The sequence below is a fragment of the Leguminivora glycinivorella genome, chromosome 26 (genome assembly GCF_023078275.1).
Source record: "Leguminivora glycinivorella isolate SPB_JAAS2020 chromosome 26, LegGlyc_1.1, whole genome shotgun sequence".
NCBI lineage: Eukaryota > Metazoa > Arthropoda > Insecta > Lepidoptera > Tortricidae > Leguminivora > Leguminivora glycinivorella.
Window position 1 is genome coordinate 1,599,424 of NC_062996.1, and position 25,341 is coordinate 1,624,764.

At 36.6% G+C, this 25,341-nt stretch overlaps 1 protein-coding gene across 2 annotated transcripts; it reads right to left on the reverse strand.

The window, feature by feature from the left end:
• Positions 1 to 882: 882 nt before the first annotated feature.
• On the reverse strand, positions 883 to 25,341 carry LOC125239863 (aldo-keto reductase family 1 member B1-like). Of its 2 annotated transcripts, XM_048147586.1 has the most exons (8): positions 24,658 to 24,770; positions 23,838 to 23,933; positions 20,810 to 20,952; positions 12,112 to 12,253; positions 8,572 to 8,766; positions 2,588 to 2,787; positions 1,600 to 1,755; positions 883 to 1,010 (listed from the first exon to the last, which is right to left on the reverse strand). In XM_048147586.1, exons 2-8 carry the CDS (start codon positions 23,910 to 23,912, stop codon positions 965 to 967), a joined length of 957 nt encoding a protein of 318 aa, XP_048003543.1. In that variant the 5' UTR covers positions 23,913 to 23,933; positions 24,658 to 24,770; the 3' UTR covers positions 883 to 964. The 2 variants fall into 2 exon arrangements, with proteins under 2 accessions (XP_048003543.1, XP_048003544.1); XM_048147587.1 differs by lacking the exons at positions 23,838 to 23,933; positions 24,658 to 24,770 and adding an exon at positions 25,215 to 25,341.

Genomic DNA, 25,341 nt, shown 5'->3' on the forward strand with positions numbered 1-25,341 from the left:
GCCATCGGCCGTATGAACTGGCTCTCTATCCTATTATGGCATGTTTATCAAAAAAAATGGATCTTAGTTATTGTAAATATTCTTCATGATTTTGAATTATAACGGGGGGGCCGATTTTTGAATCTCACGTCGTTCGAATTCAGAAAATTGTCACGGTGAATTGCCTACTATTTTCGGTGACATTTTTCTGAATTCGAACGACGTGAGATTCAAAAATCGCGGCCCCCAGTGATCGGAATCTTGGCGTCATTTCTAATATAAGGTTGACGAAGGCTGACCCAATAATTAACGCCCAATTGTCCGATCTCTAAATGCCATCAAAAGGTAGTAAAAAATAGTTTTTCTTGTACACCTTTGTCGATATAATTGATTCATCATAAGCCCATGCAAAATGTTGGTTTTCTAGCCATATAGAAGAATAAGTACCTAAGGGAAGAGTTGTAACTCAATACATCAGTAATTGCGGGTTATTTGTATAGGCATAGTTAAGTCACATCTAGCGACAATCACGCGTCAAATAGCGTGTATTATCAGTACCACTATTCGATACCAGGTGGCAACTGTGTATCGTCTGCCAAAAAAATAATATTAGAACAGTTTACTACTTATATTACAAGCAGAAGGAATTGAAAACAGAATACTGATTAATACTATTGTAATATTAGCTAAAAACTGGTGAGCATTAGACTTTTCGTTCGTCGCTACATCTATTGACAAGTAGCAGTACTGATAATTTACGCTAGTTGACGAGTGATTGTCGCTAGATGTCACTTAACTATGCCTATACAAATAACCCGCATTTACTGATGTATGGAGTTACAACTCTTCCTTTACTTATTCCTCTATGCTTTGACGTAGATTTTGACAAAGAAACAAAGTCACTCGTATTTATAACAATTTATTATAGACAAAACGTGCACGCACTAACATAATATACATATACACATAACAGGCTTGTTATCGCTTAGAATTCGTCGTTTTCGAAAGGATGGTACTTGTGGCCAAGAGATCTGTAACAAAAAAAACTAGTTAAGCGAAATCCGATCAAGTCACTTTTTTGCGTAGAACCAGCATTTGTTGGCGATGGCAAACAGGATTGTGTATAAATAGAGAGTTACAGTCAAAGTAAAATGTTTAGTCACAGCAAAGACATATGTAACTCCGTATAAACAGATAAAGTCTAAGATAAAAACGTACCTCAGTACCATCACACCTCGGACACTGGCGATCAAACATACGAAAGAGGCGCGTTCCTAGCACACAGTTTAATCTCGTGTAGGTGTTCACCGTGTGCGGTCTATGCACTGTGATTACACATTTTACTTTGACAGTAACTCTCTATAATACGAATCGTCCGTTAACGTCGAAAGAGTCTATGAGATCGACGTCCTCCTTGGGATTTCGTCACTTTTTATCGCAAATTTATTAGTACCGCTACTTGACACTAGATGTCGCTAGTATCGCGACGAACGAAAAGTTTCACCTGTCAATTTCAGATATTCAGCTCTTAGTTCACCGCGATATTTGAGACATCTAGTGTCAAATAGTAGTAATGATAAATCCGATACTCAACGCTATATGTCTTAATTAAATACTTACGCAGTCATAGGCACGAATCGTCCGTTAACGTCGAAAGAGTTGATGAGGTCAACGTCCTCCTTGGACAGTTTGAAGTCGAAAACGTCGAAGTTGGACGCGATTCTGGACTTCGTCACGGATTTCGGGATCACGATCACGCCGCGGTCGATCTGGTATCTGAAATTTTAAAAATAAAGTTTGGAATAAATACATGTTTTATGTATTTATGTTTTGTAAGAAGAGAATCATAGAGTATTAATCAACATAATAGGCTACTTGTCTCCTAGTCAAATCAGTTTCTTATTAAGAAATGTAAAAACGAAATTGAACGACTTGCTAATATGGAGTTAATATGTGAAGTGAACTCAGTTACTTTATATATTTCTACCTGACTTATTAAATAGAAATTGGATTTAAAAATAACTTCTGACCATGTTTTTCTTATAATAGGCTAGTTTCCTATACTTAAAATGAAATATTTTATGCAGTGCACGAAATAAAGCATCACATAATTAGAAGAAAAATGTGGACAGTAGTTATGTTTAAACACAACTTCTATTTAATAAGTCAAAGAGAAAGATATAAAGTAAATCAATTGACCGTGACGTCACTCCTCAGTATTTCATAGTAATTTCATATTAGCAAATCGTTTTGACAGTTCTTAAAAAGAAGCTGATTTGACTAGTAGGAAACTAGCCTATTATCTGATGCTTTATTTCGTGCATGGTATAAAATACTTTCAAGTCTTGTCAAATTCCCTATTATTTAAAAGATTAAAATTTTGACAGTTTGTGTCGGGTACAGCGCCATCTACCGACGAATTTGTTAAGCTTATAGTAAAGTAATGAAATCATTTTGGTTATGGAAATCATTTTAAAAACAATAGAGGCAATTTTCTACAGTTATAAACCTACTTACTATTCTGTAAAACCTGTTAGTGTGGCTAAAATTCTAAAGCAAACTTTTATTGTGAATATTTTTGAGGTCAAAAAAATATCGTATTGAATACCTGATGAGCACTTGAGCTGGGGTCTTCCCAAGTCTATCAGCTACAGCTTTAAGCTTGGGGTCCTCCATAAGCAGGGGTTCTCCAGGCTTGGCCCACGGCCTGTCGGGGGACCCGAGGGGCGAGTATGCGGTGAGTTTGATGCCGCGCGCTTCGCAGAAGTCCTTGAGGCGCTTCTGGTTGAGGTACGGATGGCATTCCACCTAGAAATTGAAAATAATAGATTACATATCTTGCCAAAGTAAGTAATAATCCCTACTTACACCGGATGCAGGAACCTGTTATTCCTGATGATAATCGAGTCGGGGTTCAATTGTGGCGTAGGCGAGAGGCTGGCAACCAGTCACTGCAATGTCAGTTTCGTTTTCTTTCAACCCCTTATTTGCCAAGAGTGGCACTGAAACTTGAGTAGTTTCATGTGCTCTGCCTACCCCTTCATGGGATACAGGCGTGATTGTATGTATGTCATGTCGAGTCGGTGCCTCTATCATGTCGGGTGTTTTTTATACTACGTCGGTGGCAAACAAGCATACGGTCCGCCTGATGGAAAGCGGTAACAGTAACAACTCAAGGAGTGTCACATGCGCGTTGCCAACCCATTAGAAACTTGTAGGTACACTCCTTTTCGCTGTGTTAAGTACACAAGGAGTGTACAAGTTCTAAGGAGGCCCATATCAAGGGTTTACTGGTGAACCCCGATAAGTTGAGCAAACTAGTTTTTGAAATTCGATCTATGTGAAATTTCCACAATGTTGTTATTTCAAGGACACATTACTCAATGTCAATTGTCAATGTCAATTGTTAAATGTCAATTTCGAATTTCGCGCCTTGCGAATCCGTCTCGCGCTTGACGATCCTTACGTCAATGTCATGTCACTTGTCTTGTTTAAGCGGCTACTCTGTGACACATGTTTTACGAGTGTATTTTTATAAATTAGCTTATAATTAAACGTTATTTCTAGTAAACTCTCGTTTAATTCATCAGGTTTAGGGCCCAGTAAAGCCCAGAAAAGAAGACAGTGCAATAACTCTCAGAAAAAGTGATAATTTGTGGACATAAAAATCGGCCTAGAACAATCAGTGACTTGCAGTTTTTATTTCGTCAAATAAGTGTTATTTCGTTTGTGTTAACCAATAAAACACTTGAAAATGGCATCGAATAGCCAAATGGCATTAATTGAAAAATTAACCGGCCGTGCTAACTACGCTACATGGCGATTTGCAGTAAAAACTTATCTTCAACACGAAGAGTTGTGGGATTGTGTTGAACCGGCTGAAGGTGCAAAAGTAGATACAAAACTAGACACAAAAGCAAAATCAAAGATAATTCTTCTTGTGGATCCTACAAATTATGTGCACATTCAGGAGGCCAGCACCGCCAAAGAAGTATGGGAGAAACTGTCAAGTGCGTTCGACGACTCTGGGCTGACACGCCGAGTCGGCTTGCTGCGTGATCTTTGTAATACCTCGTTAAATGGATGTCAAAATGTAGAAGAATATGTGAGCAAAATTATGAACACTGCACATAAGCTCCGGAACATAGGCTTCAAAGTAGATGATGAATGGCTCGGAACACTGCTACTCTCCGGTCTACCAGAATCGTATCAGCCTATGATCATAGCTATTGAAAGCTCTGGCATGAAAATTACCTCTGACTCTGTGAAATCAAAATTATTGCAAGATGTCAGATGTACTGAGATGGATTCAACAGTATTTCTTGCTAATAAGAAGACACATAGAAGTAACAAGAAGCAGACTAAAGGGCCTAGGTGTTATTCTTGCAATAAATATGGCCATAAAAGCCCAGAGTGCAAAGAAAAGCCAAAGAATGCACAGCATCATAGTCACAGGTCAAGCAGTGCGTCATACGCTGCAGTGTTCATAGCTACAACAAGTCAAGATGATGTGTGGTATATAGACTCAGGAGCAGCTTATCATCTTACTAAGGATAAAAATTTGCTACAAAATGAGACAACCCCTGTGATAAAGAATATTAAAGTTGCCAACAAAGAAGTGGTATCTGTGCATAGCTCAGGACAAGTAACTTTAGATACTTGTGATGATAAAGCCAAGGAGCACAAAGTGCTATTTACAAATGTACTGTATATTCCTGAGCTGGCTAACAATCTTCTTTCCGTCAGTCAGATTGCAAAAACTGGAGGCAGAGTGAATTTTCACGACACAGGCTGTACTATAACAAACAAGAGAGGTCAGATAGTAGCTACAGGAACTCACATCAACAACATGTACCGGCTAGATATGCCTGAAAAAGGCTATGCATGCATGTCTGAGGTTGAAAAAGAAGAGGATACTTACCGGTGGCACCAGAGAATGGGACATCTTAACTTTCAGAGTCTAAATAAAATGACTGAAAATGCTGAAGATGTAAATTTCTCAGAGAAAATAGAAAATCTGACATGCATAACATGCAAGGAAGGTAAACAGACCCGATTACCTTTTAAAAGTGAAGGCCCCAAAGCTGAAAGTTTACTAGAAGTGGTTCACTCTGACTTATGTGGGCCCATGGAAACTCCGTCGCTTGGTGGAGCCAAATACTTCATTACATTTGTTGATGATTTCTCAAAGAAAGTGTATGTGTACTTTCTCCACAACAAATCAGATGCTTTAGAAAAATTTAAAGAATTTAGAAATGAAGTAGAGAATCAGCTCAATGTCAGGATCAAGGTGATTCGTACGGATGGTGGAACCGAATATGTCAACAAGAAATTCTCCGACTACTTGAAAGGTGCAGGTATCATACACCAAACAACCACACCGTATAGCCCAGAGAGCAATGGGGTCTCAGAGCGAATGAACAGAAGCTTAGTCGAACGAGCAAGATGTATGCTTCAGAACGCCAACTTACCAAAGAAATATTGGGCTGACGCAGTTCACACCGCTGCCTATGTGATCAACCGCTCTCCGACTAAGTCATTATCATTCAAAACTCCTGAAGAAATGTGGTCTGGACGAAAGCCAAATGTGAAACACATGCGCATATTTGGCTGTGAAGCTATGGTCCACCTGCCCAAGGAGAAACGCAAGAAGTGGGATCCCAAAGCACACAAAATGATTTTCATAGGATATTGTGATCATTCTAAAGGTTACCGATTTATAGTACCGGGGACTACTACAGTGATAAAGAGCAGAGATGCTATATTTCTAGAGTCTACTGTCAAGAGAGATTATGTTCCTGTTGAAATATCTTCAAAAGATTCGGCAGAAAACAATAATACTCATGAGATGTCAAAGGAAAGTGTCAGTGATACAGATAATTCAAGTTTTGACACCTCATATGATACAGTATGTGAAAACAGATCCACCTCAGATAGTGACTATGTACCTGATACTTCTCTGGATACACCGATAGTCAATAAGATGGAGCTGAGACCTAGACAGAATAAGGGTACTAAGAGATCAGAAGAAAGTACTTATCTGTGCTTAAAAGCCATACCTCCGGAAAATGTTCCTGCTTCATATAAAGAAGCGATCAAGTCACCAGCTGCAGAAAAGTGGAGAAAATCCATAAAAGAAGAATTGGATGCTCATGAGATAAACAATACCTGGACATTGGTAGAAAAACCCCCAAATGCTAAAGTCATAGGATGCAAATGGGTGTTCCGTGTCAAAGAAGAACCAACAGGTCAGCGTTACAAATCACGCCTGTGTGCTAAGGGATATGCACAGACAGCAGGTATTGATTATCAAGAAACCTTCGCACCAACTGTAAGGTATGATTCTATTCGATTACTACTCTCTGTGGCTGTTCAACAAAACCTCAAAATGGTTCAACTAGACGTCAAGACAGCTTTCCTTTATGGTGAGCTTGAAGAAACCATATACATGACTCCCCCAGAAGGACTTCCTCATGAAGAAAATATGGTATGTAAACTTAACAAATCATTATATGGTTTAAAGCAAGCGCCCGATGTTGGAACAGCAAATTTGATTCAGTGTTGAAAAAGTTTGGCTTTGTCAATAGTAAAGCTGACCAGTGTGTCTATATTGGTCAAGTTCATAATAAGAAATGTTATCTATGTCTATATGTTGATGATGGATTATTATTCTCGACAGATGAAACAGTTTTAAAAACAGTAACTACCGAATTGAATAAAGTTTTTAAAATTAAGATTCTGGATAAGCCTACCAATTTTGTTGGGATGCAAATTGAAAGGTCCAATGACTATATATTTATTCATCAAACAAGATACATAGAGCAAATGTTGAATAAATTTAACATGCATGATGCTAATACCAACAGTGTTCCGGTCGACCCTCACATGAAGTTGCAAAAAGGAGAAGAAGAGCCTGAGAGGAGTCTGCCATATAGAGAAGCAGTGGGATCCCTCATGCACCTGGCAATTGTGAGTCGACCAGATATAATGTTTGCCGTCAACCTGGTGAGTCGATTTCTTAATTGCTATAATCAAACACATTGGAATGCGGTGAAAAGAATTTTCAAATATTTGAAAGAGACTAAAGACCACGGTCTCTATTACAAAAAGTCTAATGAGTCCTCCGAAGTTACCGGTTATAGTGATGCTGACTATGCTAATGACCTAGACTCCCGTCGTTCAGTAACCGGTTATGTCTTTATAAAAAGTGGGGCTACAGTAACTTGGTCTAGTCAAAGACAGCAAACCGTGGCCCTCTCAACGACCGAGGCTGAATTTATGGCTGCTTGCGCAGCTACTAAGGAAGCAATGTGGATCAAACAATTTCTCAGCGACATTGGTGAATACAAACAAGATTCTCTGTGTCTTCACTTAGACAATCAAAGTGCCATTAGTGTTATCAAAAATGTGAACTTTCATAAAAGGTGTAAACACATTGAAGTGAAATATTATTTTATTAAGGAAAAGTATCAGCAAAAGATTATCACTTTAAAAGCTGTTACCAGCAAAAATCAATATGCTGATATTCTCACAAAAGCTTTGTCAAAAGATACATTTAATTTTCTCAGATCCAAACTTGGAATGTGTTCACTTGGAGCTATATGATTATTTTTTTTTCTTTGTTTAAACTTGTGCTTATGTTACAGTCGCACTATTGTTAAAACTAAATATTGTATTATTGTTGTTTAGAGTAACTTGTAAGGCTCGAATTCAAAGGGAGTGTTAAATGTCAATTTCGAATTTCGCGCCTTGCGAATCCGTCTCGCGCTTGACGATCCTTACGTCAATGTCATGTCACTTGTCTTGTTTAAGCGGCTACTCTGTGACACATGTTTTACGAGTGTATTTTTATAAATTAGCTTATAATTAAACGTTATTTCTAGTAAACTCTCGTTTAATTCATCACATCGGGTTTCACCAGTAATTCCTCAATTATTTCAAACGGTTCGGTCGGCGATACAAGGGGTGCTGGCAGTCCGATCCAACTAGTGTGAATAGCGCCATACTTACTCCTAACGGGCGACACACAATTTTTATCCGAACATGTCGGCTGGCAAAACGGCCGACATCTCTTGACGACAGTAACTCTCTATAACACTCGATCCTAGTTAACTGGTCAATCTATTCATACTAGAGATGGGCCGAATATTCGATAAATATTCGGTATTCGGCAAGTTTTTCAATGTTCGTATTCGGCCGAATAGTTCGGTTACATTGCCGAATATTTACCGAATAAAGAAAGTAAATAAATATCGTAAGTTGTTTTGTTTTTCATCGGATAATGACATCCTATTTCAGCATTTTAAGGAATCACCAAAGGGAGATATAATGCGTTAAAATATAAGTACCTACAATAATTATGTAAAAAAGTGAAAATAACGTACTTTAAAAAACAAAACCCTAAATTTTCTTCTGCACTAAATTATAGGAACAATTAGTACCCATTACCAATCATTGAAAAGTTTTGAACTCCAAGCCAGGATTTAAAATATGGTGGAACCGAATATTCGGCCGAATGTTCGGTTCGGTAACAGCTGAACCGAATGTTCGGCCGAATATTCGTATTCGGCCCATCTCTAATTCCCACCGTACCTGGTTGACAACCGGCTTGACCTTAGCGGCCTCGAGCACGCGAGTTATCTGCTTCGAGTTGAAGTTGGAAAGGCCGATCGAGCGGACGAGGCCCTCGGCGACGAGAGGCTCTAATGCCTTCCATGTGTCCACGTAATCGACGTCAGAGAATTGGATCTTGCCGGCTGAGTCTGTGGGGAACAGCTCGCCGTCTTCCTGTAAAAAATATGGTGAATATTAACAAAAATATATTATAGGACATTATAGGACATTCTTACACAGATTGACTGAGGCCCACGGTAAGCTCAAGAAGGCTTGTGTTGTGGGTACTCAGACAAGGATATATATAATATATAAATACTTATATACATAGAAAACATCCATGACTCAGGAACAAATATCTGTGCTCATCACACAAATAAATGCCCTTACCGGGATTCGAACCCGGGACCGCGGCGTAGCAGGCAGGGTCACTACCGACTGCGCCAGACCGGTCGTCAAAGAGAGAAAAAGAAGAAATTAACATAGAGGAATAAGTATTAACAATGTACATTTTAATATAACCAAATGCAAGGTACGTACGTACTCCGGAGTTAGTCACCCATCCATTACGCCTATAGTCTCCAAGGCGTCCAGTTAGAAAGAGTAGATGAAATTCGTGATCTGGGGCTGACCTTGGATGCTCATCTTAATTTCAGGCAGCACATTATTAACATATGTAAAAGTGCTTCTAAGACCCTAGGCTTTATCATTAGGATGAGTTCTCAATTTAGAAATGTAAAAATAGCGGTAATATTGTACAACGCGTATATCCGTTTGACACTGTTTGAGTTGCAGGCGTTACGGTGACCGCTTTACATCAGGCGGACCGTATACTTGTTTGCCACCGACGTAGTATTTAAAAAAAAAATCCGTAGTAAGCTTGAATTCGGTTCGATGGCATGGGATCCCTGCGAGTGCAAATACAGGATGATTCATGAGTCGTGAGCAGGAGTGAACAGGGTACTGGGGAGGGTCACGATGAGCAACTTTCATAATGGGGCAACACTGAATTGTGATGACTTAATTGGTAAGTACTTAATTGATAGCTAATTATCAATTACGTTCTAATTATGATTTAATTGATGATTAACTATCAATTAAGTCATAGTTAGGAAAAAAAAATTCACAATTTGGTGTTGCCCCATTATGAAAGTTGCTCAGTGTGACCCTCCCCAGTACCCTGTTCACTCCTGCTCACGACTCATTAATCACTCTGTATATTGTCATGATTGAAAAATTACAAAGAAAGTTCGCACGTTATTTGTACAGCAGGTCCTATGGCTATAACCCGTATTACCCTTCTCGTTTCGTTTCGGGGATGGTAGGTTGGAGACCTACCATCCTAAACCTACCTTCTCTAGAACTGAAAAGAAAGCTACTTTTTCCCCTCACTAGCTCGGAAACACGTGTTTTGTCCTTTAATACCAGCCGGTAAAAACGCATTTTATCCACTAGTGGGTAAAGTAATTTGACCTTGAATAAAGTCAAATTAACTGCTTTAAAATTGATAAAAGTAGGTGAATCTAGTAATAAAGATGATTTACCACCTGTGGAACTACTGGAAGCAGTGATAAACGCATTTTTTGCGTTGTAGTTTCCTCGCTATACGTGAGGGGAAAAGTTTTGTGTTACACTCGGGTGCAAATGTATTTTACTTCTCGTGTGTTAAAAAACTCGCAAGTCAGGATTCTATTCTCGAACCACTCGCTTCGCTCGTGGTTCAACTATAGAATCCTTTCACTTGCTCGTTTTTCAATTCCACACTCGGCGTTAAAATACAACTTTGCCCCCTTGTATAACAAATAACTATTGTTGGTACATTACCATGGTATTGTACACAACAAAGTTAATAATTCATCCGTGCTGGAGCGCATGGGTTTGCACGTGCCAGTAATGCGGACGGTGTCGGATGCAGTGAGTGCGCTGCCGCCGTCGCGTGCTCGCCTGGTTGCGCGCGCGCACCCGTCAAGCCGACAATGCGCCCACGCCGCCGGCTCTAGCTCTATTCATTGTGATGGCTATCGAGGGTCACGATGTTGATGTGTTTGCGGAAAATGTTGATGAATTTTGCAGAAAACGTCTTTTATTTTTAAACATATTTTGTTTTGGTTAATTTATTGTATTGCTTTCATTGTATCTTTTGACATTTTATTTTATTTTAATTTTAATTACTATCGATATATGCTTAAATATTTTGGTGACATTGTTGTTTATGAACAAAATTTTATAGGGTTTTATGTTAATTTGAATGTTTATTTTATTTTGTACTGTTTCTTTATTTTTTTTATTTGTTTTTATGTGTGGTTAGTGTTTTAGTTATAAAAAGGACTTGTAGTCTCATGTAAACGTTTTGGTGTTAAACTGTAAGTTTATATTGAAATTAAATAAATGAAAAAAAAGGGAAGAGTTGTAACTCGATACATCAGTAAATGCGGGTTATTTGTATAGGCATAGTTAAGTGACATCTAGCGACTATCACGCGTCAAACAGCGTGAATGATCAGTACCACTACTCGATACTAGGTGGCAACTGTGTCTCGTCTGCCAAACAATTTATATTAGAACAGTTTACGACTTATATTACAAGCAGAAGGAATCGAAAACAGAATACCGATTAATACTATTGTAATATTATTGGTGAGCATTAGACTTTTCGTCCGTCGCGACATCTATTGACAAGTATCAGTACTGATAATTTACGCTAGTTGACGCGTGATTGTCGCTAGATGTCACTTAACTATGCCTATACAAATAACCCGCATTTACTGATGTATGGAGTAACAACTCTTCCCTTATTCCTATATGATATTAAGTACATGATGTACTAAAACTATATTAAAATGATCAAATCAGATCAATCACGCTATAAATATGTGGCGTTCCAAGTTTAAAGGGTCCACATGCCTTATGTTCTAGAAGGGACCTTTAGACATGGAAAGTCACATGAAAAGTAATACATGCAGCTTCTGACGTTTCCCATACAATTGAGCGGCAACAATTTTACTAGCGCCATCTAGCGGTTCGAGTTGATCAAAGTAGTTGTTCAGACTTTTATTTGAGTAAATTAAAATAGAAAATGCTATTACTTGATCTACTTTAACATTTTTAGACGGAATAAAACAAAAAAATAAGAATTTGTAATTTTTTTAATTTTATGCTGTATGAAACTAAACTATTTTGATCAACTCATGCCGCTAGGAGCGCTAGTGTGCATGTTGCCAACTTTGGCACCGAGCTGCACGTATTAACTCGTAGAGTTTACATAGCAATTCAATATACTCTATGCTATGTACACCGGTACGCCGTTGCCTACAAATTTTCGAACACTGAATCGTGTGTTCGAAATTAAAAAAATGTAATTATTGGCGTATGGAAATTGCATATGTGCATCACGAGAAATAAAAAGTGCTTCAAATTTAAATTATATATAAAATCAACAAAAACTGTTGTTACCTAGTTTGCGTTTGGATCAGCGCCATCTGTCGGGACTTTTGAACAACTATGAAACGATAGAGCGTACCTTGTAGCCCTGAGGCCAGTGGATGAGGTACAGGTCTAGATATTGAAGTCCCAGGTTCTCGAGGGTCTTCAGCAGCGCGCCACGCACCAAATCGGGCCGGTGGAAGGTATTCCAAAGCTTGGAGGTGATAAACAGGTCCTCTCTGAAAATAAAAAATATGGTGTAATAGACTACTTGCCCCCTAGTCAAATCAGCTTCTTTTTAAAAACTGTCAAAACGATTTTGAACGACTTGCTAATAATATGGAATTAATATGAAATCTAATAGAGTGACGTCACGGTCAACTGATTTACTTTAAGGTCAGTGGGTGAAGACCGTCTACCCAGAAAGACCGTCTACTGAATATAACTTTGGTATTTATATGTATATCTATCACTTCTTACACCTCCGAAGGTATACCAGTTACCTAGGACGAACACTAGTTAACAAAAAACTTGATTATTGTTTCGACCTCGACCATCCGAGTTCAACAAGGTTACGCAAAAAATAAAAATAAAATAGAAGCAGTTGGAATAGCTGCGTTCGTGGCCCACAAACTGGTCTCGCCGGAAGATCAGCGCTGACCCCTAGGGGTCAGCATTTACGCTGAGAGCCGGCGTAGCTTTATTTGACGTTCATAAGCGCATTCTAATATGCCTACTTGGAAAAATAAATATTTCATTTCATTTCATATTTCATATTTCATTTCATTTGCCTTCAATCAATACTAAATGAAAAATGAAAATGAAAATGAAATATTTATTTTTCAAGTAGGCATATTACAATGCGCATATGAACGTCAAATAAAGCTACGCCGGCTCTAACCCTACGCCTCAGCCTCGAGAAGATTTCAGTCCCCCCCTCAGTTGGGAGGGGGGTATCCACTATGGGACCGGCAAGAAACTCGGCGGGCAACTTCTTTTCAAAACATTACATCTTATAATTAACATGCATTAAATAACAACATACAATTTAACATGCAAAAGTATTCATCAAAGAATATGAACAGACTAGGTACTCTATGGAAATCAATTTCAATAAATTATATTATTGCTTAATAATACGTCGTTCTTCTTCAGAGAAAACATATCAAATTGTCATAGAAGAAAAAGATAATATGAATCTCAATATCATTAAATATGTAATTTACCTACACAACATAAAATATAAAATATTTGATGTGCTTTCTTATCTGAACTGTGTCCTCTATACATAATACAATTATTTTAATTGCTATTCGTTTTTTGTAGTTTCTGGTTCGGGCCATGCATGTTTGTCTGTCAAATAGTCCTCGACTCTGTAATAAGCCTTTAACATCAATGATTTTTTTAAGTAGTTCTTAAGAGCTGGGAGGGGTAATCTCAAAGCAGTGTCAGGTAACTTATTATAAAAATGAATGCATTGCCCAACAAATGACTTCTGTACTTTACGGACACGAAACTTCTTTATGGCAAGCTTATTTTTGTTTCTAGTGTTATAATTATGGATATCAGAATTCTTAGTGAAACAGTCTAAATTCTTAACAACATAAATTATACTATCATAAATATATTGGGAAGCTACAGTTAAGATATTAATTTCTTTGAAGAGTTCTCTTACTGATTCACGTGTTCCTAAGTTGTAAATAGAACGAATGGCTCTCTTTTGTAATACAAAGATAGTCTGTATGTCAGCTGCTTTGCCCCAAACCAGAATACCGTATGACATTACACTGTGAAAATAACTATGATACACTAGGCGAGCTGTTTCAACATTAGTCAGTTGCCTGATTCTCCTAACGGCGTATGCGGCTGAACTTAATTTGCTTGCTAGTTTCTTTATATGAGGACTCCATTGTAGATTTTTGTCCAATGTTAAACCAAGAAACAGTGTTGTATCTACCATCTCTAAGCATTCATCATTCAAAAGTATTTTTGTATCGATTGGTTTAACATTCGGCAGAGAAAATCGAATACATTTGGTTTTCTTAGAATTAAGAAGTAAATTGTTGACAGTAAACCACTGCAGTACATCAGCTAACGTGCTATTAATTACATTGTAATCCGTAGATTTTCGGTCAACATTAAAAAGCAGTGATGTATCATCAGCAAAAAGTACTATTTCACAAAAGTTTTTCACTATACATGGCAAATCATTTATATAAACCAAAAACAGGAATGGACCTAAAATTGAGCCTTGTGGCACTCCTAATTGGACTACAGTCCCGCTAGAGCGAGTTTTGTTAACAACTACTGTTTGTGTTCTATTGCTAAGGTAAGAAGACATAAAGTTTAGGGCATTTATAGACAAACCATAATGTTCTAATTTCTAATACTGAAAGACAATTTTTAAAGTTATTGCATTACACAGTGTGGGATCAGACCTAATTTTTGACCATGGTCTTTTTATTGTAAAAACCGGTAGCCTAGACCAAAACAAGGCTACGTTAAGCACACCATAATTTCTAGATCCTATGGAATTGCTTAATGCAATAAAAAAAAATAAAATAAAATAAAACGTTTATTCAGAACGTAAAGCTAACCCTATTACATATCTTCTGCCAAACCACTTTGTGGTTTGTTGGCAGACGAGGCTCCCATACACTTATCAAGCTAAAATACCTCATAGTTTTTAGATATATGTATAATATATATATATATATATATATATATATATATATATATATATATATATATATATATATAAGTTTTTGCTATGCATACACACACACATGTACATATACGTATACGATGCATGTATGCGTAGCCAAAACCTAGCTTACCTTAACCCTTTACTTATGCGCTTTATGAGCGATTACCTCTTAATCTAGCAATTATGCGTTTCAGCGTTTACCTTACACTTGCAGCGTTTACTTTACAGTTCAAACTAATATTTTCTTATCTATTATGACATGAATTAGGGAGTTAATTCTCTTATTTAAGCGTACAGCATAAAGATACAATTTGCAGTGATTACATTTCATACAGGTTGTATTTTATCTTTTAGTATAATAATGTAATAATTATGGATTATAGGGAAGCTAATCACCTTTCAGTAAAAAAATAAAAGAAATGCTAATATACAGGAACTTTCGAGAAAAAAAATCAAAATCGAAAATGACTAATTTGGTTCTAATACCGATATGAATGATGTTAGGACCGTGCTGATTATTCCATACGATAGTATATTGCTAGTTCTATAAGTTCTCTTAAAAGTGTTTTTTGATAATCGATACCGTTCTTAGGATATTTTGAGTTTTAGTCAATTTTCGGGTACATTTACCCTAAATTTCAAAAAATAATTTCTCGTAAACTAGTCATATTTGACATTCGGGAGTTTTAGTCGTAGCATTGTTTTGGTCTAGGCTACCGGTTTTTACAATAAAAAGACCATGGTCAAAAATGAGGTCTGATCCCACACTGTGCATTACATGTGTCTAACAAAATTTCAATGAAATGAGTTGTGAATCTAATACTTAAAAAAAATCGATATTTAAAAAGAGAGGGTTGAAAAGGGTATAAAAGATAAAAAAATAATAACAAGAATTAAAAAAAAAAAGATTTCCACTGCCGAGGATCGAACCCACGACATCAGGACCGCGCCCTTCGTCTTAAGCTACTATAACTGAGCTATTTAAGCGATAGTAAAGGGGGCGAAATATATTAATAATAAAAAATACGAATGAATACAGTAGTCACATGGTAGTCACTTTTGAAATAATGCAGAGAATCGTTAATAGTAGAGTTTGTAGGTAAATGAAAAATATAAAAACACTTCTTTCATACATACATACAATCACGTCTGTATCCCATAAAGGGGTAGGCAGAGCACATGAAACTACTAAAAGCTTCAGGGCCACTCTTGGCAAATAAGGGGTAAAAAAGAAAACGAAACTGTGGCATTGCAGTGACAGGTTGCCAGCCTCTCGCCTACACCACAATTTAACCCATATCCCATAGTCGCCTTCTACGACACCCAAGGGAAGAAAGGGGGTGGTGAAATTCTTAACCTGTCACCACACAGGTACTTATACTTCTTTCAGTACAGGTTTAGCGCTTCTTGGCGTGCATTCAAAGGTGGCTTATTTTTTATACTTCTTTACTATGATCTTAACGAAAAGTCTGTTCCAATTTTTTTGCCGATATAATTTTTGCCGTGAATGTTATTCCGAGCTAGTAAAATATTGAATTTCCGTTTTGTTTTTAGGGTGGTTTCAGTAGAAATAGTGTTTCAACACATAATGTATGTACAAAACAACCATATTGCTTATGTCATAACTAATTTTTCCCCTCACTAGCTCGGAAATACGTGTTTTGTCCTTTAATACCAGCGGGTAAAAACGCATTTTATCCACTAGTGGGTAAAGTAATTTGACCTTGAATAAAGTCAAATTAACTGGTTTAAAATTGATAGAAGTAGGTGAATCTAGTAATGAAGATGATTTACCACCTGTGGAACTAGTGGAAGCAGTGATAAACGCATTTTTTGCGTTTTAGTTTCCTCGCTATAGTGAGGGGAAAAGTTTTGTGTTACACTCGGGTGCAAATGTATTTTACTTCTCGTGTGTTAAAAAACTCGCAAGTTCAGGATTCTATTCTCGAACCACTCGCTTCGCTCGTGGTTCAACTATAGAATCCTTTCACTTGCTCGCTTTTCAAGTCCACACTCGGCGTTAAAATACAACTTTGCCCCCTTGTATAACAAATAACTATAATTAATCCGCTTCTTGTTACTACGGATATGATTCACAAAAATAGGTGGTTTCTTAATGTGTTATAAAGGTAATAAATTAAAGTAGTCGAATTAAAAACAAAAGTCCTGATATAAAATTTGCCTGATTTTTAGTGAATTAAAACAATATTTTTTTTATTTAATTATACGTTTAGGCAGCGTAAGCGTAAGCTGAAGACCCTTATTCGATTCCCGGCTTGGCCACCAGTGGGTCTTGTCGTTTTTTCTTTCGTGTATGATATCTATTTACATTTATAATTTATATATAATAGTGTGACTAATTAAAAAGAACAAATCAAAATATTCAATAAAATAATTTGATTTGTTCGTAGGCGAGAGGCTGGCAACCTGTCACTGCAATGTCACAGTTTTGGCATTAAAACGTTTTGGCACAAATTTTGGTGGCTTAACTAAAAAAACTATACCAAATTACCAAACTTAATTTTTGGAAACATAAAAAGTACTGTTATAGAATTAAGTTATTTTCCCAGTAGTAGCAAGACTGGATGGCTCATGGGGTACACGGGCAAAAGCTAGTGTTAAATTAAACCGATGCGCTTAAATTCATCGATTACAAAAATACTTGTTTGTATACATACATAATTATTATTATCTATATACAGATCAATCTGAAGAAGCGACATAAAGAAATCTACTAAAAAGATTCCAAAGAAATGCCGTTATCTAGTTTACACTAAGTACAGAGACATCTAGCGAGAATTTGGCGCAACATTGAATCAGTATTCATATTGTTGACAAGACTGATGTGTAGTCAGTTTCTGACTTTCAAATGATGCTAAGAAATAATGGCAATTTTCCACTCACTAGCTCGGAAACACGTGTTTTGTCGTTCAATACCAACGGGTAAAAAGGCATTTTATCCACAAAGTAATTTGACCTCAATAAAGTCAAATTAAAATTTATAAAAGTAGGTGAATCTAGTAATAAAGATGATTTACCACCTGTGGAACTACTGGAAGCAGTGATAAACGCATTTTTTGCGTTGTAGTTTCCTCGGTATAATGAAGGGAAAAGTGTTGTGTTACACTCGGGTGCAAATGTATTTGACTTCTCGTGTGTTAAAAAACTCGTAGGTTTAGGATTCTATTCTCGAACCATAGAAACTATAGAATCCCTTCACTTGCTCGTTTTTCAATTCCACACTCGGCGTTAAAATACAACTTTGCCCCCTTGTATAACAAATAACTACAATCCACACTAATATTATAAATGGTCAAGTGTGTGTCTGTCTGTTTGTCCGTCTTTCACGGCAAAACGGAGCGACGAATTGACGAGATTTTTTTATGTGGAGATAGTTGCAGGGATGAAGAGTGATCCAGGTTACTACTTTTTGTCTCTTTCTAACCCCCTACTTCCCTAAAATGGTGGGTGGAAGTTTGTATGAAACATTCCGCAATTTTAGAATTTAAGGCGAGTGAAGCCAAACATGCAATTGCAAAAGCTAGTGTTAAAATAAACCGATGCTTTACAACAAAATCATCGATTACAAAAATTTCTTAATTACAAAAATTTCTTAATGAATCTATAAGCAATGTTAAGGGAAGCGACAAAACATAAAGAAATTTCCTAAAAGACCGCCGTTATCTAGTTTACAGTAAGTACAGAGACATCTAGCGAGAATTTGGCGCAACATTGAAACAGTATTCATGTTGTTGACAAGACAAGTAGTCAGTTTCTGACTTTCATTATTCATATGATGCTGAGAAACATGAGATGCTTTTTCAGTACAGATGGTGTTTTTTTACGCACTGCGAGAAGTAGTTCATTATATGTCAGAACGAAATTTCAGATGGCCATCTGTACTGAAAAACGTCGTACGATACACGTGCGAAAAGGAAATTCGTTCCCGTCGATTTAAAACACTCCTTTCGGTCGTGTTTTAATTTATCGTCACTTCCTTTTTTAGGGTTCCGTAGTCAACTAGGAAACCTTATAGTTTCGCCATGTCTGTCTGTCCGTCCGTCCGTCCGTCCGCGGATAATCTCAGTAACCGTTAGCACTAGAAAGCTGAAATTTGGTACCAATGTGTATATCAATCACGCCAACAAATTGCAAAAATAAAAAATGGAAAAAAATGTTTTATTAGGGTACCCCCCCTACATGTAAAGTGGGGGCTGATATTTTTTTTCATTTCAACCCCAACGTGTGATATATTGTTGGATAGGTATTTAAAAATGAATAAGGGTTTGCTAAGATCGTTTTTTGATAATATTAATATTTTCGGAAATAATCGCTCCTGAAGGAAAAAAAGTGCGTCCCCCCCCTCTAACTTTTGAACCATATGTTTAAAAAATATGAAAAAAATCACAAAAGTAGAACTTTATAAAGACTTTCTAGGAAAATTGTTTTGAACTTGATAGGTTCAGTAGTTTTTGAGAAAAATACGGAAAACTACGGAACCCTACACTGAGCGTGGCCCGACACGCTCTTGGCCGGTTTTTTTCGATCTTCCCTAACTCGGGTCGAGCTTACGCGGCTAACGTCATTAAGTTCAGCATAAGCTGAAGACCCTTGTTCGATTCCCGGCTCGGCCACCAGTGGGCCTTGTCGTTTTTTCTTTCGTGTATGATATCTATTTACATTTATAATTTATATAATAGTGTGACTAATTAAAAATTTACATAATTATATTACCACATAAGTGCTTTGGTGAAATACTGTTAACTTTTGTGTATTTTTAATAAATAAATAAATAAAAAAACGTGAAAAAAGTCCCAGAATCGGGCCCCTTTTGCTATACTCTGACCGCCCCTGTCTATACTACTGTAATGTTTGACGTTATCACGTTAAACTACCGTCCGTAAACCGACTTTACAGACAACCAATTTTTTGTCTCTTTCTAACCCCCAACTTTCCTAAAATGGCGGGTGGAAGTTTGTATGAAACATTCCGCAATTTCCGAATTTAAGGCGAGTGAAGCCACAGGCAAAAGCTAGTGTTAAATAAAATAAACCGATGCTTTACAACAAAATCATCGATTACAAAAATTTCTTAATGTAAAAAGTTATAAGCAATGTTAAGGGATGCGACAAAACATAAAGAAATTTACTAAAAGACCGCCGTTATCTAGTTTACAGTAAGTACAGAGACATCTAGCGAGAATTTGGCGCAACATTGAAACAGTATTCACGTTGTTGACAAGACGGATGGGTAGTCAGTTTCTGACTTTCATTATTCATATGATGCTGAGAAATATGAGATGCTTTTTCAGTACATATGGTGTTTTTTTACGCACTGCGAGAAGTAGTTCATTATATGTCAGAACGAAATTTCAGATGGCCATCTGTACTGAAAAACGTCGTACGATACACGTGCGAAAAGGAAATTCATTCCCGTCGATTTAAAACACTCCTTTCGGTCGTGTTTTAATTTATCGCCACTTCCTTTTTTTTCGATCTTCCCTGACTCGGGGCATGCTTACGCGGCTAACGTCATTAAGTTCAGCGTAAGCTGAAGACCCTTGTTTGATTCCCGGCTCGGCCACCAGTGGGTCTTGTCGTTTTTTCTTTCGTGTATGATATCTATTTACATTTATAATTTATATAATAGTGTGACTAATTAAAATGAACAAATCAAAATATTCAATAAAATAATTTGATTTGTTCGTAGGCGAGAGGCTGGCAACCTGTCACTGCAATGTCACAGTTTCGTTTTCTTTCAACCTCTTATTTGCCAAGAGTGGCACTGAAGCTTTAGTAGTTTCATGTGTTCTGCCTACCCCTTTATGGGATACAGGCGTGATTGTATGTACTATGTATGTATAATATTTGTTGTGTACTTGGCGTTAAACGCCTTTAAACAGGAGTTTTTGGCATTAAAACTACGCTTTTGACAGTCCCGTCCTTGGGTTTGGCGCTGTGCGTGACAAAATCTAGTATCTTCCAGATATTAAAGTACTTATTAGGAATATTAAGCTAACCAGACCATTTCAACGTAAAAATAGTATTTTAAACGAGTTGAAAGAGGTGTTTTTGGCGCTTAAACTAACCTCTTGACAGTCCCGTCCTTGAGTTTGGCGCTGAGCGCGGCGCCCACCTCAGGTTCGTTGCCGTAGACGAACGCGCAGTCTATGTGCCGGTACCCGATGTCTATGGCGTCCTTCACGGCTTGCGTCACTTCGCCCGGCTTTGACTGAAAATATCATATAATAAATCTGTTTATTTTTAGACTACATGAGGTCCAAACACAATCACAATTAATAGTTATTTCACAGATTATAAGTTACTAACGTAACAGATTCTTCACTTGCCCGCAAAACGACAAATACCTACGCTTTATTTAACTAATACTAATAAGTTACTACGTAAAACTCAGAAGAATACTAAGGTACGTGACTACACAGGCGGACGCGTAGCGCCCCTCGGCCACTTGTTCATTCGAATGAAATAAATACCTCAAAAACATTAATAAACAAATTTACATAAAATACAATAAAATAATAATATTAAAATACTACTAAAACACCATACCTAATAACTCACATTGTAACTAGTTCCTTAAGTAACACATTAACAAATACTCCAAAAAAAGTCTATATCGGAAACCGCCAATTAACTACTGCCTAAAAATACCGTTTAACTGGCCCTGCAAACAGTGTAAACAACTTGCACAAGTGCATAACTTCGTCGTAAGTTCCTACTAGTGGACAATTACATATAAACCTTATGATAACAACATAGGGTCGATTTCTAGTTAACATTATTGTATCATTATTACATTAGTTATAATAATGCAAAGACTGTTTATTGTTAAACATAATCACACGTGTTTGTTTATTGCGTACCTAACTTGTAATATTTTTAAGATAGTATTTATAAGTTGTCTTGTAAGTGAAATTTCTGTAATTTCTTAGACAATAAAGTTTCTTTAAACCGAATGAACGGCTAGCGTGTAGGTACTTAACACGCGACCGTGAGCGAGTGACGTAGGGTAGGCCTGGTTCTTTGTTGTTAAACAAGCGGGAATAGTTGTTTTTTAACTGCACATGCCAATATTAGAGTACCTAGTCTGTTCATATTCTTTGATGAATACTTTTGCATGTTAAATTGTATCTTGTTATTTAATGCATGTTAGTTATAAGATGTAATGTTTTGAAAAGAAGTTGCCCGCCGAGTTTCTTGCCGGTCCCATAGTGGATACCCCCCTCCAAACTGAGGGGGGACTGAAATCTTCTCGAGGCTGAGGCGTAGGGTTAGAGCCGGCGTAGCTTTATTTGACGTTCATATGCGCATTGTAATATGCCTACTTGAAAAATAAATATTTCATTTTCATTTCATTTTCATTGATACCAGAGCAAGCGAAAGATTCCAATATTGAACCGAAAGCATAGCATAGTAGTTGGAGAAGTGGCATCTTGAGCTTTGTGAAGGTTTCAAGCCACAAAGGTTAAACAAACTTTGCCACCGAATGAAACATACAATTTTCCACCACACCAACAAAATACTAACTTTAACTGGTCCAGCTTTGCCATTTCTTGCATGTTTCTCTCAGATTCAAGGAATAATTATTTAATTACATCATCTTTCGTAATAAATGTAATTCATATCATCATATTAATTATACCATGTTTTTCACAAATATCATGATTATGGTCATTGTCGAGAGGTCAAGACACCATACATACTTCCCATGATAAGAAGTCAAACTAGATAACCCACTTATGTAAGTAACTGATAAGTGATAACATATGCCTATGACAAGTGTTCTTTTATGTCTAATATTTCAATTAATTAATTAGACGATCTGGCCTAGTTGATAGTGACCCTGCCTGCCCGCAGTCCTGGTTTTGAATCCTGGTAAGAGCAATTAATTGTGTGATGAGCACAGATATTTGTTCCTGATTCATGGATGTTTTTTATGTATATAAGTAGGTATTTGTATATCATTGTCTGAGTACCCACAAAACAAGTCTTCTTGAGTCTACTGTGGGACAGTGAATCTGTGTTAGAATATCCTATAATATTAATTTTATTAACCCCCGACGCAAAAATTAATTTCTGTCTGTGTGTGTGTCTGTCTGTGGCATCGTAGCTCCCGAACGGATGAACCAATTTAGATTTAGTTTTTTTGTCTGAAAGCTGAGTTAGTCGGGAGTGTTCTTAGCCATGTTTCATGGAAATCAGTCTACTATGTTGTGGTTGGGGTTTTTTCAAAATTTTATTTTTTTTACTATATAAGTATACATGTTATTGATACATTGGAGATAAGCATTGTTACTTTACAATATGTTTGGATGTTTATTATTATACATATTTGTATGGTGAATCTCTCAAAGTCAAACGTTATTGGAATTTAATGGCACTATAACATTTTTATGTTTTAAAATGTAATAATTAGTGAAGAAACATGCTGTTAGTATTTCATCACTTAGTTTTTGAATGTCTATAAAAAAAATAGGTTGGGAGACCTAATATGGACAGATCATCACTCCTAGCAGCATGTTAAGGTAATAAGGTGCGGTGCAACCACATTTAAGTTTTTAACTTTAACAAAGCAAAATGAACAAATGGGAAAGTGTGTGTGTCTGTTTGTTTGTCCGTCCTTCACGGCAAAATGGAGCGATAAATTGTCGAGATTTTTTAAGTGGAAATTGTTGAAGGGATGGAGAGTGACATATGCTACTTTTTGTCTCTTTGTAACTTGAGCGAAGCCGCGGGCAAAACCTAGTTGACTATAATGTTACAGTGTTAACTATAATGACATTTTATGTTATATATCAAATACTATTGAGAGAACTGAAGCAACTGAAGGATATTGAAATGAAGTTGAATATCTTCAGACATATTAGTGGCTTAGTTCACAAATATATGATCAAGCCCACAAACAAGACAAATACATTTCATAATTTTGTATTAACGAAAAGATACCTATGGTATAAAGAACATGTAAAGAACAACTTTTTTGAGGTTATATAAGAAAGATATTCGACTTAGAAAATTATCAGATTATCATATATAATTATAGTGCAAAGGAACCATCTATACAATAAAATTAGTATATTTGTAAGTATACAATACCTTCCATGTACCAATGCCAAGTATTGGGCATTCGAGTCCGTTGTTAAAAGCTACTTTAGGTACTTTTGAAGCCATTTTCGAAGCAAACAGCGTTAAGAGGGCTTTCGTGTTAAAAATAGTGAAATCGCAACCGAGCGCTTGATCATACCGTGTGTGGTATCAAATTAAAGGGCTTTGCGAGTAGTTTATAAATATATATCACATTATAGGACTTTTTCTACTTGGTCTAACAAAATATGAGAAAATGTCCAAAAGCGGTAATAATTGTACCGGTGAAGGCTCGTTTTCAAAAAATTGGCAAAAATCAATAATAGCAATTTATAATCACTAAGGCATAACAGCAATTTAAGTAAACGTTGCAGATTAATTTAGTACAAAACTTACTTCGATGTGATGTAGATTTTCAAAGAAATTGTCACTTAATTTTAGGTAATTTCTGAAAAAAATTTAATTCGCCTTAGGCTAGTTTACTCTTTTTCAAAAACTTAAAATAAAAATCTAGTCTGAAATGATTGTGGTACAGGATATACGAATTATAAATTTACCCGTTTTAATATTCAAAATTGTCCAAATTTTACAAATAAGATCGACTGATTCAGCTCTATACGTGCGTTTTTCTAAACGTGCATTAGAGAAAAATTCATAATTAATTTAGTGAGTTCGTTTTCAAAAATCCAGTCTTATAAAAATCAAGATAATAAGATGCTCTAACTGGAACTTGAATTAAATAAATCTATTGGATAACGGAAAGTGTAGTATTTCACCGACTAAAACTATCAATTTTACATTCTTTTGACGTTTTTTTTGAAAGCAGCCTTAAAAACGTCTTGAAATTTAGCAAAACACTAAGTATCAGAATATCTACGAGGAAATGAAGCACTAGATAACATATGACGTGAAAAGACAAAGAAACTCCGACAAAATCACAAAACTTTGCGTTTGTTTTGACGTGGTTTTGACAGACCGGATGCTGGTGACTACAATGAGATTGATTGACTGATCCACAATTTAAGTTTTTGTTTTTTGTAGGATGAATAAAATACAAAATTGTCTTAAACATATTTATAAATAAATTTAGCCAAAATGATATGCTTGAGAGATAGAGAGCAATGGACATTTTTAGTTTAATTAGTAATAAAAATGATTATTTTTTTTAAAACCGTATCAACGCCCTCTAGCGTCGAGTAGCTACACCAGAGTTCAAGGGACGGTCAACTTCGAAAGTTGCGGTTTGCATTAAGGGCTCTACAAACGTCATTGCGATCGCCAGCGTTTTCGGAATTCGGAAAAGAGAGATTCGGTTGTCAAAAATGTAATTAATATAAACGTAAAAAATTTAAATGTTAATTACGTTTCCAATGAGCTATTTTAACTCACCTTCCACGTCCCAAGACCGATGGCGGGAATAGTTTTCCCATTGTTGAACGTAACGACCGGAACCTTGACCATTTTTTTCTGCACGTCCGACTCGCCGGGCAAAGAAACGAGAAGTGATCAGTCAGTT